The 14,899-nt window shown below is 45.1% G+C and overlaps 1 protein-coding gene and 1 long non-coding RNA gene across 8 annotated transcripts in view; one reads left to right on the forward strand and one right to left on the reverse strand.

Moving 5' to 3' along the window:
* LOC118382110 (AT-rich interactive domain-containing protein 4B-like) overlaps positions 1–14,899 on the forward strand; it is a 269,423-nt gene that overhangs the window by 40,871 nt on the left and 213,653 nt on the right. For all 4 annotated transcript variants that reach the window (XM_052477441.1, XM_052477442.1, XM_052477445.1 and 1 more), the window contains exons 4-6: positions 4,480–4,545; positions 6,730–6,820; positions 14,059–14,138. In XM_052477441.1, the coding sequence (XP_052333401.1) occupies positions 4,480–4,545; positions 6,730–6,820; positions 14,059–14,138 (237 nt within the window). The remainder of the gene's footprint in view (positions 1–4,479; positions 4,546–6,729; positions 6,821–14,058; positions 14,139–14,899) is intronic.
* LOC127911277 (uncharacterized) lies at positions 861–3,065 on the reverse strand. Of its 4 annotated transcripts, XR_008077688.1 has the most exons (4): positions 2,527–3,065; positions 1,537–1,668; positions 1,108–1,173; positions 866–1,008 (listed from the first exon to the last, which is right to left on the reverse strand). It is a non-coding gene; the product is annotated as an uncharacterized LOC127911277 (long non-coding RNA). The 4 variants fall into 4 exon arrangements; XR_008077689.1 differs by lacking the exon at positions 1,108–1,173 and having other exon boundaries at positions 861–975; positions 1,570–1,668; XR_008077687.1 differs by having other exon boundaries at positions 866–1,173; positions 1,537–1,635.

The following is a 14,899-nucleotide window of genomic DNA, read 5'->3' on the forward strand; positions in this document are numbered from 1 at the left end:
CCAGACTAGTTGTAGCACCAGACTAGTTGTAGCACCAGGCTAGTTGTAGCACCAGGCTAATTGTAGCACCAGGCTAGTTGTAGCACCAGGCTAGTTGTAGGACCAGGCTAGTTGTAGCACCAGGCTAGTTGTAGCAACAGGCTAGTTGTAGGACCAGGCTAGTTGTAGCACCAGGCTAGTTGTAGCACCAGGCTAGTTGTAGCACCAGGCTAATTGTAGCACCAGGCTAGTTGTAGCACCAGGTTAGTTGTAGCACCAGACTAGTTGTAGCACCAGGCTAGTTGTAGCACCAGGCTAGTTGTAGCACCAGACTAGTTGTAGCACCAGACTAGTTGTAGCACCAGGCTAGTTGTAGCACCAGGCTAGTTGTAGCACCAGGCTAGTTGTAGCACCAGGCTAGTTGTAGGACCAGACTAGTTGTAGCACCAGGCTAGTTGTAGCACCAGGCTAGGTGTAGGACCAGGCTAGTTGTAGCACCAGGCTAATTGTAGCACCAGGCTAGTTGTAGCACCAGGCTAGTTGTAGGACCAGGCTAGTTGAGAACACCTTTATTTAACCAGGTAGGCCAGATAAGAACACCTTTATTTAACCAGGTAGGCCAGTTGAGAACACCTTTATTTAACCAGGGAGGCTAGTTGAGAACACCTTTATTTAACCAGGTAGGCCAGATAAGAACACCTTTATTTAACCAGGTAGGCCAGTTGAGAACACCTTTATTTAACCAGGTAGGCCAGTTGAGAACACCTTTATTTAACCAGGGAGGCCAGTTGAGAACACCTTTATTTAACCAGGTAGGCCAGTTGAGAACACCTTTATTTAACCAGGGAGGCCAGTTGAGAACACCTTTATTTAACCAGGTTGGCCAGTTGAGAACACCTTTATTTAACCAGGGAGGCCAGTTGAGAACACCTTTATTTAACCAGGTAGGCCAGTTGAGAACACCTTTATTTAACCAGGTAGGCCAGTTGAGAACACCTTTATTTAACCAGGGAGGCCAGTTGAGAACACCTTTATTTAACCAGGGAGGCCAGTTGAGAACACCTTTATTTAACCAGGGAGGCCAGTTGAGAACACCTTTATTTAACCAGGTAGGCTAGTTGAGAACACCTTTATTTAACCAGGTAGGCCAGTTGAGAACACCTTTATTTAACCAGGTAGGCCAGTTGAGAACACCTTTATTTAACCAGGGAGGCCAGTTGAGAACACATTTATTTAACCAGGGAGGCCAGTTGAGAACACCTTTATTTAACCAGGTAGGCCAGTTGAGAACACCTTTATTTAACCAGGGAGGCCAGTTGAGAACACCTTTATTTAACCAGGGAGGCCAGTTGAGAACACCTTTATTTAACCAGGGAGGCCAGTTGAGAACACCTTTATTTAACCAGGTAGGCTAGTTGAGAACACCTTTATTTAACCAGGTAGGCCAGTTGAGAACACCTTTATTTAACCAGGGAGGCCAGTTGAGAACACCTTTATTTAACCAGGGAGGCCAGTTGAGAAAACCTTTATTTAACCAGGGAGGCCAGTTGAGAACACCTTTATTTAACCAGGGAGGCCAGTTGAGAACACCTTTATTTAACCAGGGAGGCCAGTTGAGAACACCTTTATTTAACCAGGTAGGCCAGTTGAGAACACCTTTATTTAACCAGGTAGGCCAGTTGAGAACACCTTTATTTAACCAGGTAGGCTAGTTGAGAACACCTTTATTTAACCAGGTAGGCTAGTTGAGAACACCTATATTTAACCAGGTAGGCCAGTTGAGAACACCTTTATTTAACTAGGGAGGCCAGTTGAGAACACCTTTATTTAACCAGGTAGGCTAGTTGAGAACACCTTTATTTAACCAGGTAGGCCAGTTGAGAACACCTTTATTTAACCAGGGAGGCCAGTTGAGAACACCTTTATTTAACCAGGTAGGCTAGTTGAGAACACCTTTATTTAACCAGGTAGGCTAGTTGAGAACACCTTTATTTAACCAGGGAGGCCAGTTGAGAACACCTTTATTTAACCAGGTAGGCTAGTTGAGAACACCTTTATTTAACCAGGTAGGCTAGTTGAGAACACCTTTATTTAACCAGGTAGGCTAGTTGAGAACACCTTTATTTAACCAGGTAGGCCAGTTGAGAACACCTTCATTTAACCAGGGAGGCCAGTTGAGAACACCTTTATTTAACCAGGGAGGCTAGTTGAGAACACCTTTATTTAACCAGGGAGGCCAGTTGAGAACACCTTTATTTAACCAGGGAGGCCAGTTGAGAACACCTTTATTTAACCAGGAAGGCCAGTTGAGAACACCTTTATTTAACCAGGTAGGCCAGTTGAGAACACCTTTATTTAACCAGGGAGGCCAGTTGAGAACACCTTTATTTAACCAGGGAGGCCAATTGAGAACACCTTTATTTAACCAGGGAGGCCAGTTGAGAACACCTTTATTTAACCAGGGAGGCCAGTTGAGAACACCTTTATTTAACCAGGGAGGCCAGTTGAGAACACCTTTATTTAACCAGGTAGGCCAGTTGGGAACACCTTTATTTAACCAGGTAGGCCAGTTGAGAACACCTTTATTTAACCAGGGAGGCCAGTTGAGAACACCTTTATTTAACCAGGGAGGCCAGTTGAGAACACCTTTATTTAACCAGGTAGGCCAGTTGAGAACACCTTTATTTAACCAGGTAGGCCAGTTGAGAACACCTTTATTTAACCAGGGAGGCCAGTTGAGAACACCTTTATTTAACCAGGGAGGCCAGTTGAGAACACCTTTATTTAACCAGGTAGGCCAGTTGAGAACACCTTTATTTAACCAGGTAGGCCAGTTGAGAACACCTTTATTTAACCAGGTAGGCTAGTTGAGAACACCTTTATTTAACCAGGTAGGCTAGTTGAGAACACCTTTATTTAACCAGGTAGGCCAGTTGAGAACACCTTTATTTAACCAAGTAGGCTAGTTAAGAACACCTTTATTTAACCAGGTAGGCTAGTTGAGAACACCTTTATTTAACCAGGTAGGCCATTTGAGAACAAGTTCTCATTTATAACTGTGACCTGGCCAAGATAAAGCAAAGCAGTGTGACAGAAACAACAGGGTTACACATAAACAAACGTACAGTCAATAACACAATAGAAAAATCTTTCTACAGAATGTGCAAATGTAGAAGAGTAGGGGGGTAAGACAGAGAGTACAGTCGTGGCCAAAAGTTTTGAGAATGACACAAATATTCATTTTCACAAAGTTTGCTGCTTCAGTGTGTTTAGATATTTGTGTCAGATGTTACTATGGAATACCGAAGTATAATTACAAGCATTTCATAAGTGTCAAAGGCTGTTATTGACAATTACATGAAGTTGATGCAAAGAGTCAATATTTGCAGTGTTGACACTTCTTTTTCAAGACCTCTGCAATCTGCCCTGGCATGTTGTCAATTCACTTCTGGGCCACATCCTGACTGATGGCAGCCCATACTTGCATAATCCATGCTTGGAGTTTGTCAGAATGTGTGGGTTTTTGTTTGTCCACCCGCCTCTTGAGGATTGACCACAAGTTCACAATGGGATTAAGGTCTGGGGAGTTTCCTGGCCACGGACACAAAATATCAATGTTTTGTTCCCCGAGCCATTTAGTTATCACTTTTGCCTAATGGCAAGGTGCTACATCACGCTGGTAAAGGCATTGTTCGTCACCAAACTGTTCCTAATTATGTCTAAAACGCCTCCTCTCAGTCATAATTATGTCTAAAACGCCTCCCCTCAGTCATAATTACGTCTAAAACCCACCCCCTTACTCAAAACCCACCCCCTTACTCAAATTACGTCTAAAACCCACCCCCTACTCATAATTACTAAAACCCATCCCCTTACTCATAATTACATCTAAACCCCACCTTAATCATAATTACGTCTAAAACCCACCCAAATTACGTCTAAACCCCCCTTACGCAAAATTACGTGAACCCCTCCCCTTATGCATAATTACATCTAAACCCCTCCCCTTACGCATTATGTAGGGAGACGGGGAAGGTTCTATTTAAAGTGAACTGCATCGTGGGTACATTTCCACAACTATCGCTCTGGATTAGAGCGTCTGCTAAATTAATACAATACGAAGTATATCTTTCAGTTATCTTCTCCATCTGACTGACTGTCAACCCGGTGATAAGAACCTGTTGGTTTGTCCCCGTGTTGTAGCAACAATGTAGGCTAGTCGCTAGGAGTCAGGAAAGAGGACAGAATGTTGGGTCTAAGTTATCAAGACACCATTCATGCTGTTATCCTGTGTATGAACAAAGCGTTTGTGTGTTTGCGTCAACGTGACGCTATGTGGCATCTAGGCAGTCACACAAATGCAAGATTACCACTATTTGATATGATGATCTGACTGCACTACTGACTGTACGCGACAGTGTGTAGCTAATATTTTGACAGGTTGTCGCTCCAAGGCCGTGTGATGTGGAGTAATCATCTAACCTCCAGTCCCCTCTTCAGGTGACCTTTAAACCAGACCTGACCACAGTGGAGGTCCATGATGACAGCATCCAAGGCCCACTAAAGGTAAGACGGCTCTTTAACTGTGATCTCAACTCCTTTAGAAATGTTTATTTTCAAGTCCATATGAACTGATCCAAACTGTCGTGACTTGACTTTAACATTAATCTGAAGACTGTTATTTATCTAATCCACTAACTATGCTTAATTGTTACCCGATTTAAATTAATCATGTAACAATTAACTCATTAGGTTCTGGGGCACCAGGAGAGAGGTTCTTTAAAGGTTCTTTGCCAGCAGCATACCACCCTGCATACCACTGCTGGCTTGCTTCTGAAGCTAAGCAGGTTTGGTCCTGGTCAGTTCCTGGATGGGAGACCAGATGCTGCTGGAAGTGGTGTTGGAGGGCCAGTAGGAGGCGCTCTTTCCTCTGGTCTAAAAAATATCCCAATGCCCCAGGGCAGTGATTGCACCCTGTGTCGGGTCCCGTCTTTCGGATGGGACGTTAAACGGGTCATTAAAGATCCCATGACACTTATCGTAAGAGTAGGGGTGTTAACCCTGGTGTCCTGGCAAAATTCCCAATCTGGCCCTCAACCATCACGGTCACCTAATAATCCCCAGTTTACAATTGGCTCATTCATCCCCCTCCTCTCCCCTGTAACTATTCCCCAGGTCGTTGCTGCAAATGAGAACGTGTTCTCAGTCAATTTACCTGGTAAAATAACGGACAAATAAAAAATGTAAGAGTTACAATCTGCCAAATTTAACTCTAAAAGGTCTTTACCTATCACATCTATAAACAGTCAATGTATTAATCATAACCTCACATTATCATTCTGAACAGTCGTAACCTCCTTGCATCTGCAAAAACCATAGCCTTACTTCACTACTACACAAATTGATTTAATTATTTATTTACTAGCAAATGAAATGGGAACAGGATAAAATACACACTTTGCATCGAATATTGACTGGAGCCAAAAGATGCTGAAAACAAAGATCCCTAGCGGAATGACAATATGGCTACTTGTTAAAGTGGAGAGGGAGAGAGCGAGACACTTAACATTGGCACATTCAGAAACTACTCTCACCAACAGTAACCATATACTTTGCAGACGAACCGCCGCTCGGTTTGCGTAAGAAATCATTCATGTATTTACGTGAAATGCCTGGGTTAGCCGGGGTCTCTCGGTGGCAGGGCAGCCTTGGAAAGGGAGTTGGGACTTTTTCACGGCATACTTGTAAGGCTCTGATTGTCCGAAATGGTTCCGACAAGCCTTCTACTGTTGTCCTTGACTGTAGTCCGGTATGCGGTGACTTGTCGTATTGTCCTGAACAGAACTACAGAGTTCCATTCACGCTTGAAGATGCTTCTTTGAAGATAGGATAGTCAGCCCTGTTGATGGTTCCCAGTGGGGTGATGAGAGATGAGATGAGAGTAGCGTAATACGACGGGTTGAGCAGAGTAACAGGATGGTCCTACTTAAATTTGCTTTCGAAGCTACTTTACATAGGACAGCTAATCAGCCGTACCAGTGATCGTCCAGGAGGGGAGTTTATCGTCTCCACCTTGTGGAAGTTCAAACAACTTTAAACGTGCAGCTGCAGCTTCACATCTTTCTGGTCTGATGTGTTTTTCTCTTAACCCATCATTTATACAGTTTACTCATAAGGGGCGGTTCTGGCAAGCTGACACACTCCCTGACCTCACTCCGGGCGCCACTTACTCACTGTGCAAAGTCAATTCTCTATTATAGCTTCTCAAATCACATCCCTCTCTTAACAAAAATACTTTAATCATTGTTCATATTACATGCACAACGCATAGTATGGAAAATTCGTATATGTAGTGGGTATACTTTCCAAGTTACAGTATTTCCTTTATAACATTTTTAATGATATCACAAAACAATAAACAAAATGACATTGGTGTTCTATAGATTGCCTTTGTCCATTCCCCACGTTCTATGTTAGAAATATTGTTATAGTATTCACTTTTGAGCGTGGTAGAGTTTCAGTCTGTTGAAACAAAGAATATTCGTTGGTGAATGTTGGAGAGGGAGACCTGCATCTTTTCCCTTTGATTTACAACAGGGTGTGAGTTGTTAATCCCCACTAGTTCTTTCCTTTCCCGCTCTCTAGGGTGAGTGGGGGTCAGCCAGCCAGTCAGTCAGCTATTCAGTCAGCCATCCCAGGCAGTCAGTCAGCCAGTATTGAATGTTAACAGCAGTATGTCTGGTCTGTCAGGTTGGTGCTGTAGTAGAGGTGAAGAATCCTGATGGAGTGTACCAGGAAGCCTCCATCAACAAGCTGACAGACTGCAGTATATACACTGTTGGTGAGTAACACGCTTTATAAACTGTTGGTAAGTATGGACGGGTTGTCTTTGTCCTGAACAAAGTTCTATGGTGATATCGACTCCACCTCTATATTGTCTGTCCTATTTTCTAAACTGTCAGGGAGTTGTAATGAAGCTGTGAGGTGGAACTGCAGATCATTGGGTGGTGCAGATACCACACACAAGAGTAGGGATGGGGGTTTGGAATCATTTCAGTAACATGAATTTGTCATATATCGGAAATTCCTGTGTTTTTTTAAACTACATTTTTAACGTGAGCAGTGCTGAGGAAGGGAGAGGCTGGAGCTCTATTGTGCCGGTGAGAGGGGAGCTAGCAGACACAGGGAGGGAGATGCTGGAGCTATATTGTGCCGGTGAGAGGGGAGCTAGCAGACACAGGAAGGGAGATGCTGGAGCTGTAATTGTGCCGGTGAGAGGGGAGCTAGCAGACACAGGAAGGGAGATGCTGGAGCTCTAATTGTGCCGGTGAGATGGGAGCTAGCAGACACAGGGAGGGAGATGCTGGAGCTCTATTGTGCCGGTGAGAGGGGAGCTAGCAGACACAGGGGGAGAGGCTGGAGCTATATTGTGCCGGTGAGAGGGGAGCTAGCAGACACAGGGAGGAGAGGCTGGAGCTCTAATTGTGCCGGTGAGATGGGAGCTAGCAGACACAGGAAGGGAGATGCTGGAGCTCTATTATGCCGGTGAGAGGGGAGCTAGCAGACACAGGGAGGGAGATGCTGGAGCTCTATTATGCCGGTGAGATGGGGAGCTAGCAGACACAGGGAGGGAGATGCTGGAGCTATATTGTGCCGGTGAGAGGGGAGCTAGCAGACACAGGGAGGGAGATGCTGGAGCTCTATTGTGCCGGTGAGATGGGAGCTAGCAGACACAGGGAGGGAGATGCTGGAGCTCTAATTGTGCCGGTGAGAGGGGAGCTAGCAGACACAGGGAGGGAGATGCTGGAGCTCTAATTGTGCCGGTGAGAGGGGAGCTAGCAGACACAGGGAGGGAGATGCTGGAGCTCTATTGTGCCGGTGAGAGGGGAGCTAGCAGACACAGGGAGGGAGATGCTGGAGCTCTAATTGTGCCGGTGAGAGGGAGCTAGCAGACACAGGGAGGGAGATGCTGGAGCTCTATTGTGCCGGTGAGAGGGGAGCTAGCAGACACAGGGAGGGAGATGCTGGAGCTCTATTGTGCCGGTGAGAGGGGAGCTAGCAGACACAGGGAGGGAGATGCTGGAGCTCTAATTGTGCCGGTGAGATGGGAGCTAGCAGACACAGGGAGGGAGATGCTGGAGCTCTATTATGCCGGTGAGAGGGGAGCTAGCAGACACAGGGAGGGAGATGCTGGAGCTCTATTATGCCGGTGAGATGGGAGCTAGCAGACACAGGAAGGGAGATGCTGGAGCTCTATTATGCCGGTGAGATGGGAGCTAGCAGACACAGGGAGGGAGAGGCCGGCGCTCTATAAAACCCAACAGCCAGTCTGTTCTCAGCCAGTATAAAACCCACCAGGCAGTCTGTTCTCAGCCAGTATAAAACCCACCAGGCAGTCTGTTCTCAGCCAGTATTAAACCCACCAGGCAGTCTGTTCTCAGCCAGTATAAAACCCACCAGGCAGTCTGTTCTCAGCCAGTATTAAACCCACCAGGCAGTCTGTTCTCAGCCAGTATTAAACCCACCAGGCAGTCTGTTCTCAGCCAGTATAAAACCCACCAGGCAGTCTGTTCTCAGCCAGTATAAAACCCACCAGGCAGTCTGTTCTCAGCCAGTATTAAACCCACCAGGCAGTCTGTTCTCAGCCAGTATTAAACCCACCAGGCAGTCTGTTCTCAGCCAGTATAAAACCCACCAGGCAGTCTGTTCTCAGCCAGTATAAAACCCACCAGGCAGTCTGTTCTCAGCCAGTATTAAACCCACCAGGCAGTCTGTTCTCAGCCAGTATTAAACCCACCAGGCAGTCTGTTCTCAGCCAGTATAAAACCCACCAGGCAGTCTGTTCTCAGCCAGTATTAAACCCACCAGGCAGTCTGTTCTCAGCCAGTATTAAACCCACCAGGCAGTCTGTTCTCAGCCAGTATTAAACCCACCAGGCAGTCTGTTTCAGCCATATAAAACCCACCAGGCAGTCTGTTCTCAGCCAGTATAAAAACAGGCAGTCTGTTCTCAGCCAGTATAAAACCCACCAGGCAGTCTGTTCTCAGCCAGTATAAAACCCACCAGGCAGTCTGTTTCATATTAAACCCACCAGGCAGTCTGTTCTCAGCCAGTATAAAAATCCCAGGCAGTCTGTTCTCAGCCAGTATAAAACCCACCAGGCAGTCTGTTCTCAGCCAGTATTAAACCCACCAGGCAGTCTGTTCTCAGCCAGTATAAAACCCACCAGGCAGTCTGTTCTCAGCCAGTATTAAACCCACCAGGCAGTCTGTTCTCAGCCAGTATTAAAACCCACCAGGCAGTCTGTTCTCAGCCAGTATTAAACCCACCAGGCAGTCTGTTCTCAGCCAGTATAAAACCCACCAGGCAGTCTGTTCTCAGCCAGTATAAAACCCACCAGGCAGTCTGTTCTCAGCCAGTATTAAACCCACCAGGCAGTCTGTTCTCAGCCAGTATAAAACCCACCAGGCAGTCTGTTCTCAGCCAGTATAAAAACCAGGCAGTCTGTTCTCAGCCAGTAAAACCCCCAGGCAGTCTGTTCTCAGCCAGTATTAAACCCACCAGGCAGTCTGTCACCTCTCCTTATCTCTCTACTATCTCTCTCCCTCATCTCTTTTATCTTATCTTGGATCTCTCTCCCTCATCTTAATTATCTCTCCCCTAATCTCTTTTATCTCTCACAATCTTCTCTTTATCTCTCCCTCATCTTCTTTATCTCTCCCTAATCTAATAAAACCCTAATCTCTTTTTCTCTCTCCCTCATCTCTCTTTTATCTCCCTTCTCTCTCTTTATCTTGTCCCTAATCTCTTTTATCTCTCCCTAATCTCTCTCTTTATCTCTCCCTAATCTCTTTTTTCTCTCCCTAATCTCTCTATCTCTCTCCCTCATCTCTCTTTATCTCTCTCCTCATCTCTCTCTTTATCTCTCCCTCCTCTAATCTCTCCCTCATCTTTTTATCTCTCCCTAATCCTCAATCTCTCTCTCTCTTTGTATCTCTCTCCTAATCTCTCTCTTTATCTCTCTCCTAATCTCTCTTTATCTCTCCCCTCATCTCTCTTTTATCTCTCTCCCTAATCTCTCTCTTTATCTCTCCTCATCTCTAATCTCCCTAATCTCTCTCTTTATCTCTCTCCTCAATCTCTCTCTTTATCTCTCCCTCATCTCTCTCTTTATCTCTCTCCCTCATCTCTCTCTTTATCTCTCTCCCTAATCTCTCTCTTTATCTCTCTCATCTCTCTCTTTATCTCTCTCCTCTCCCTCTCTTTTATCTCTCTCCCTAATCTCTCTTTTATCTCTCCCTCATCTCTCTTTTATCTCTCTCCCTAATCTCTTTATCTCTTTATCTCTCTCTTTATCTCTCTCCCTAATCTCTTTTATCTCTCTCCCTAATCTCTCTCTTTATCTCTCCCTCATCTCTCTTTTATCTCTCTCCTAATCTCTCTCTTTATCTCTCCTCATCTCTCTCTTTATCTCTCTCCCTATCTCTCTCTTTATCTCTCTCCCTATCTCTCTTTATCTCTCATCTCTCTCTTTATCTCTCTCCCTAATCTCTCTTTTATCTCTCCCTCATCTCTCTTTATCTCTCTCCTAATCTCTCTCTTTATCTCTCTCCTCATCTCTCTCTTTATCTCTCTCCCTAATCTCTCTCTTTATCTCTCCCTCATCTCTCTCTTTATCTCTCTCCCTAATCTCTCTCTTTATCTCTCCCTCATCTCTCTCTTTATCTCTCTCCCTAATCTCTCTCTTTATCTCTCCCTCATCTCTCTTTATCTCTCTCCCTAATCTCTCTCTTTATCTCTCCCTCATCTCTCTCTTTATCTCTCTCCCTAATCTCTCTCTTTATCTCTCCCTCATCTCTCTTCCTCATCTCTCTCTTTATCTCTCTCCCTAATCTCTCTCTTTATCTCTCTCCCTAATCTCTCTCTTTATCTCTCCCTCATCTCTCTTTATCTCTCTCCTCATCTCTCTCCTCTCTCTCATCTCTCTCCTTATCTCTCTCCTAATCTCTCTCTTTATCTCTCTCCCTCATCTCTCTCCCCATCTCTTATCTCTCTCCCTAATCTCTCTCTTATCTCTCCCTCATCTCTCTTTATCTCTCTCCCTAATCTCTCTTTTATCTCTCCTCATCTCTCTCTTTATCTCTCTCCCTAATCTCTCTCTTTATCTCTCCCTCATCTCTCTTCCTCATCTCTTTATCTCTCTCCCCTAATCTCTCTCTTTATCTCTCCCTCATCTCTCTTCCTCATCTCTCTTTATCTCTCCCTCATCTCTCTCTTTTATCTCTCTCCCTAATCTCTCTTTTATCTTCCCTCATCTCTCTTCCTCATCTCTCTTTTATCTCTCTCCCTAATCTCTCTCCCTCATCTCTCTCCCTCATCTCTCTCTTATCTCTCTCCCTAATCTCTCTTTATCTCTCCCTCATCTCTCTCCTCTCCCTAATCTCTCTCTTTATCTCTCCCTCATCTCTTCCTCATCTCTCTCTTTATCTCTCTCCCTCATCTCTCTCTTTATCTCTCTCCCTATCTCTCTCTTTATCTCTCCCTCATCTCTCTCTTTATCTCTCTCCCTAATCTCTCTCTTTATCTCTCCCTCATCTCTCTTCCTCATCTCTCTCTTTATCTCTCTCCCTAATCTCTCTCTTTATCTCTCCCTCATCTCTCTTCCTCATCTCTCTCTTTATCTCTCTCCCTAATCTCTCTCTTTATCTCTCCCCTAATCTCTCTCTTTATCTCTCCCTCATCTCTCTCTTTATCTCTCTCCCTAATCTCTCTCTTTATCTCTCCCTCATCTCTCTTCCTCATCTCTCTCTTTATCTCTCTCCCTAATCTCTCTCTTTATCTCTCCCTCATCTCTCTCCCTCATCTCTCTCTTTATCTCTCTCCCTAATCTCTCTCTTTATCTCTCTCCTCTATCTCTCCCTATCTCTCTCTTTATCTCTCCCCTCATCTCTCTTCCTCATCTCTTTATCTCTCTCCCTAATCTCTCTCTTTATCTCTCCCTCATCTCTCTTCCTCATCTCTCTCTTTATCTCTCTCCCTAATCTCTCTCTTTATCTCTCCCTCATCTCTCTTCCTCATCTCTCTCTTTATCTCTCTCCCTAATCTCTCTCTTTATCTCTCCCTCATCTCTCTTCCTCATCTCTCTCTTTATCTCTCTCCCTAATCTCTCTCTTTATCTCTCCCTCATCTCTTCCTCATCTCTCTTTATCTCTCTCCCTAATCTCTCTCTTTATCTCTCTCCCTAATCTCTCTCTTTATCTCTCCCTCATCTCTCTCTTTATCTCTCTCCCTAATCTCTCTCTTTATCTCTCCCTCATCTCTCTTCCTCATCTCTCTCTTTATCTCTCTCCCTAATCTCTCTTTATCTCTCCCTCTCTCCCTCATCTCTCTCTCTCTCCCTAATCTTATCTCTCCCTCATCTCTCTCTTTATCTCTCTCCCTATCTCTCTCTTTATCTCTCTCTCCCTCATCTCTCTCCCATCTCTCTTTATCTCTCCCTCATCTCTCTCTTTATCTCTCTCCCTAATCTCTCTTTTATCTCTCCTCATCTCTCTTCCTCATCTCTCTTTATCTCTCTCCCATATCTCTTTATCTTCCCTCTCTCTCTCTCTCTCTCTCTTTTATCTCTCTCCCTAATCTCTCTCTTTATCTCTCCCTCTCCTCTCTCTCTTTCTCTCTCTCCCTAATCTCTCTTTATCTCTCCTCATCTCTCTTTATCTCTCTCCCTTCTCTCTTTATCTCTCTCTCTCTCTCTTCCTCATCTCTCTCTTATCTCTCCCTCATCTCTCTTCCTCATCTCTCTTTATCTCTCTCCCTCTCTCTTTTATCTTTCCCTCATCTCTCTCTTTATCTCTCTCCCTCATCTCTCTCTTTATCTCTCTCCCTAATCTCTCTCTTTATCTCTCCCTCATCTCTCTTCCTCATCTCTCTCTTTATCTCTCTCCCTAATCTCTCTCTTTATCTCTCCCTCATCTCTCTCTTTATCTCTCTCCCTAATCTCTCTCTTTATCTCTCTCCCTCATCTCTCTTTATCTTTCCCTCATCTCTCTCTTTATCTCTCTCCCTCATCTCTCTCTTTATCTCTCTCCCTAATCTCTCTCTTTATCTCTCCCTCATCTCTCTTCCTCATCTCTCTCTTTATCTCTCTCCCTAATCTCTCTCTTTATCTCTCCCTCATCTCTCTCCCTCATCTCTCTCTTTATCTCTCTCCCTAATCTCTCTCTTTATCTCTCCCTCATCTCTCTCTTTATCTCTCTCCCTAATCTCTCTCTTTATCTCTCTCCCTCATCTCTCTTCCTCATCTCTCTCTTTATCTCTCTCCCTAATCTCTCTCTTTATCTCTCCCTCATCTCTCTCCCTCATCTCTCTCTTTATCTCTCTCCCTCATCTCTCTTTTATCTCTCTCCCTAATCTCTCTCTTTATCTCTCCCTCATCTCTCTCTTTATCTCTCTCCCTCATCTCTCTTCCTCATCTCTCTCTTTATCTCTCTCCCTAATCTCTCTTTATCTCTCCCTCATCTCTCTTCCTCATCTCTCTCTTTATCTCTCTCCCTCATCTCTCTTTATCTTTCCCTCATCTCTCTCTTTATCTCTCTCCCTCTTCTCTCTCTTTATCTCTCTCCCTAATCTCTCTCTTTATCTCTCCCTCATCTCTCTTCCTCATCTCTCTCTTTATCTCTCTCCCTAATCTCTCTCTTTATCTCTCCCTCATCTCTCTCTTTATCTCTCTCCCTAATCTCTCTCTTTATCTCTCTCCCTCATCTCTCTTTATCTTTCCCTCATCTCTCTCTTTATCTCTCTCCCTAATCTCTCTCTTTATCTCTCCCTCATCTCTCTTCCTCATCTCTCTCTTTATCTCTCTTCCTCATCTCTCTCTTTATCTCTCTCCCTCATCTCTCTTTATCTTTCCCTCATCTCTCTCTTTATTTTTCCCTCATCTCTCTCTTTATCTCTCTCCCTCATCTCTCTCTTTACCTCTCTCCCTCATCTCTCTCTTTATCTTTCCCTCCACCTCTCCCTCATCTCTCTCTTTATCTCTCCCTCCCTCCTCTTTCCCTCAATTCATTGCTCTCCCCCCAGTGTTTGATGATGGTGATGAGAAGACACTGAGGCGTTCCTCTCTCTGCCTGAAAGGAGCACGTCACTATGCAGAGAGCGAGGTAAGTCTCAGTCTCTCTCTGTACCACAGTTTAACTACAGGCCTTCATTCCAAATGGCACCCTATTCCCTATTCTAGTGCACTACGTTTGACCAGAACCCTGTAGGGTGCACTGGTCAAAAGTAGTGCACTATATAGGGAATAGGGTGCCATTCGGAAAATACTCACCTAACATGTCTGTCTATTATTATAAATGAACCAGTCACCTAACCTGTCTGTCTATTGTTATAAATGAACCAGTCACCTCTCAGCTCTAACCTGTCCCCCAGCTCTCTCTTACCCTCTCTAACCTGTCCCCCAGCTCGCTCTAACCTGTCTCCCAGCTCTCTAACCTGTCCCCCAGCTCTCTATAACCTGTCTCCCAGCTCTCCTGTCCCCAGCTAACCTGTCTCCCAGCTCTCTATAACCTGTCTCCCAGCTCTCTCTAACCTGTCTCCCAGCTCTCTCTAACCTGTCCCCCAGCTCTCTCTAACCTGTCCCACAGCTCTCTCTAACATGTCTCCCAGCTCTAACCTGCCTCCCAGCTCTAACCTGTCCCCTGCTCTCTCTAACCTGTCTCCCAGCTCTCTCTAACCTGTCCCCCAGCTCTCTCTAACCTGTCCCACAGCTCTCTCTAACCTGTCCCACAGCTCTCTCTAACCTGTCCCCCAGCTCGCTCTAACCTGTCCCCCAGCTCTAACATGTCTCCCAGCTCTAACCTGTCACCCAGCTCTCTCTAACCTGTCACCCAGCTCTCTCTAACCTGTCTCCCAGCTCTCTCTA

The sequence above is a fragment of the Oncorhynchus keta genome, chromosome 24 (assembly GCF_023373465.1).
Source record: "Oncorhynchus keta strain PuntledgeMale-10-30-2019 chromosome 24, Oket_V2, whole genome shotgun sequence".
Lineage (NCBI taxonomy): Eukaryota > Metazoa > Chordata > Actinopteri > Salmoniformes > Salmonidae > Oncorhynchus > Oncorhynchus keta.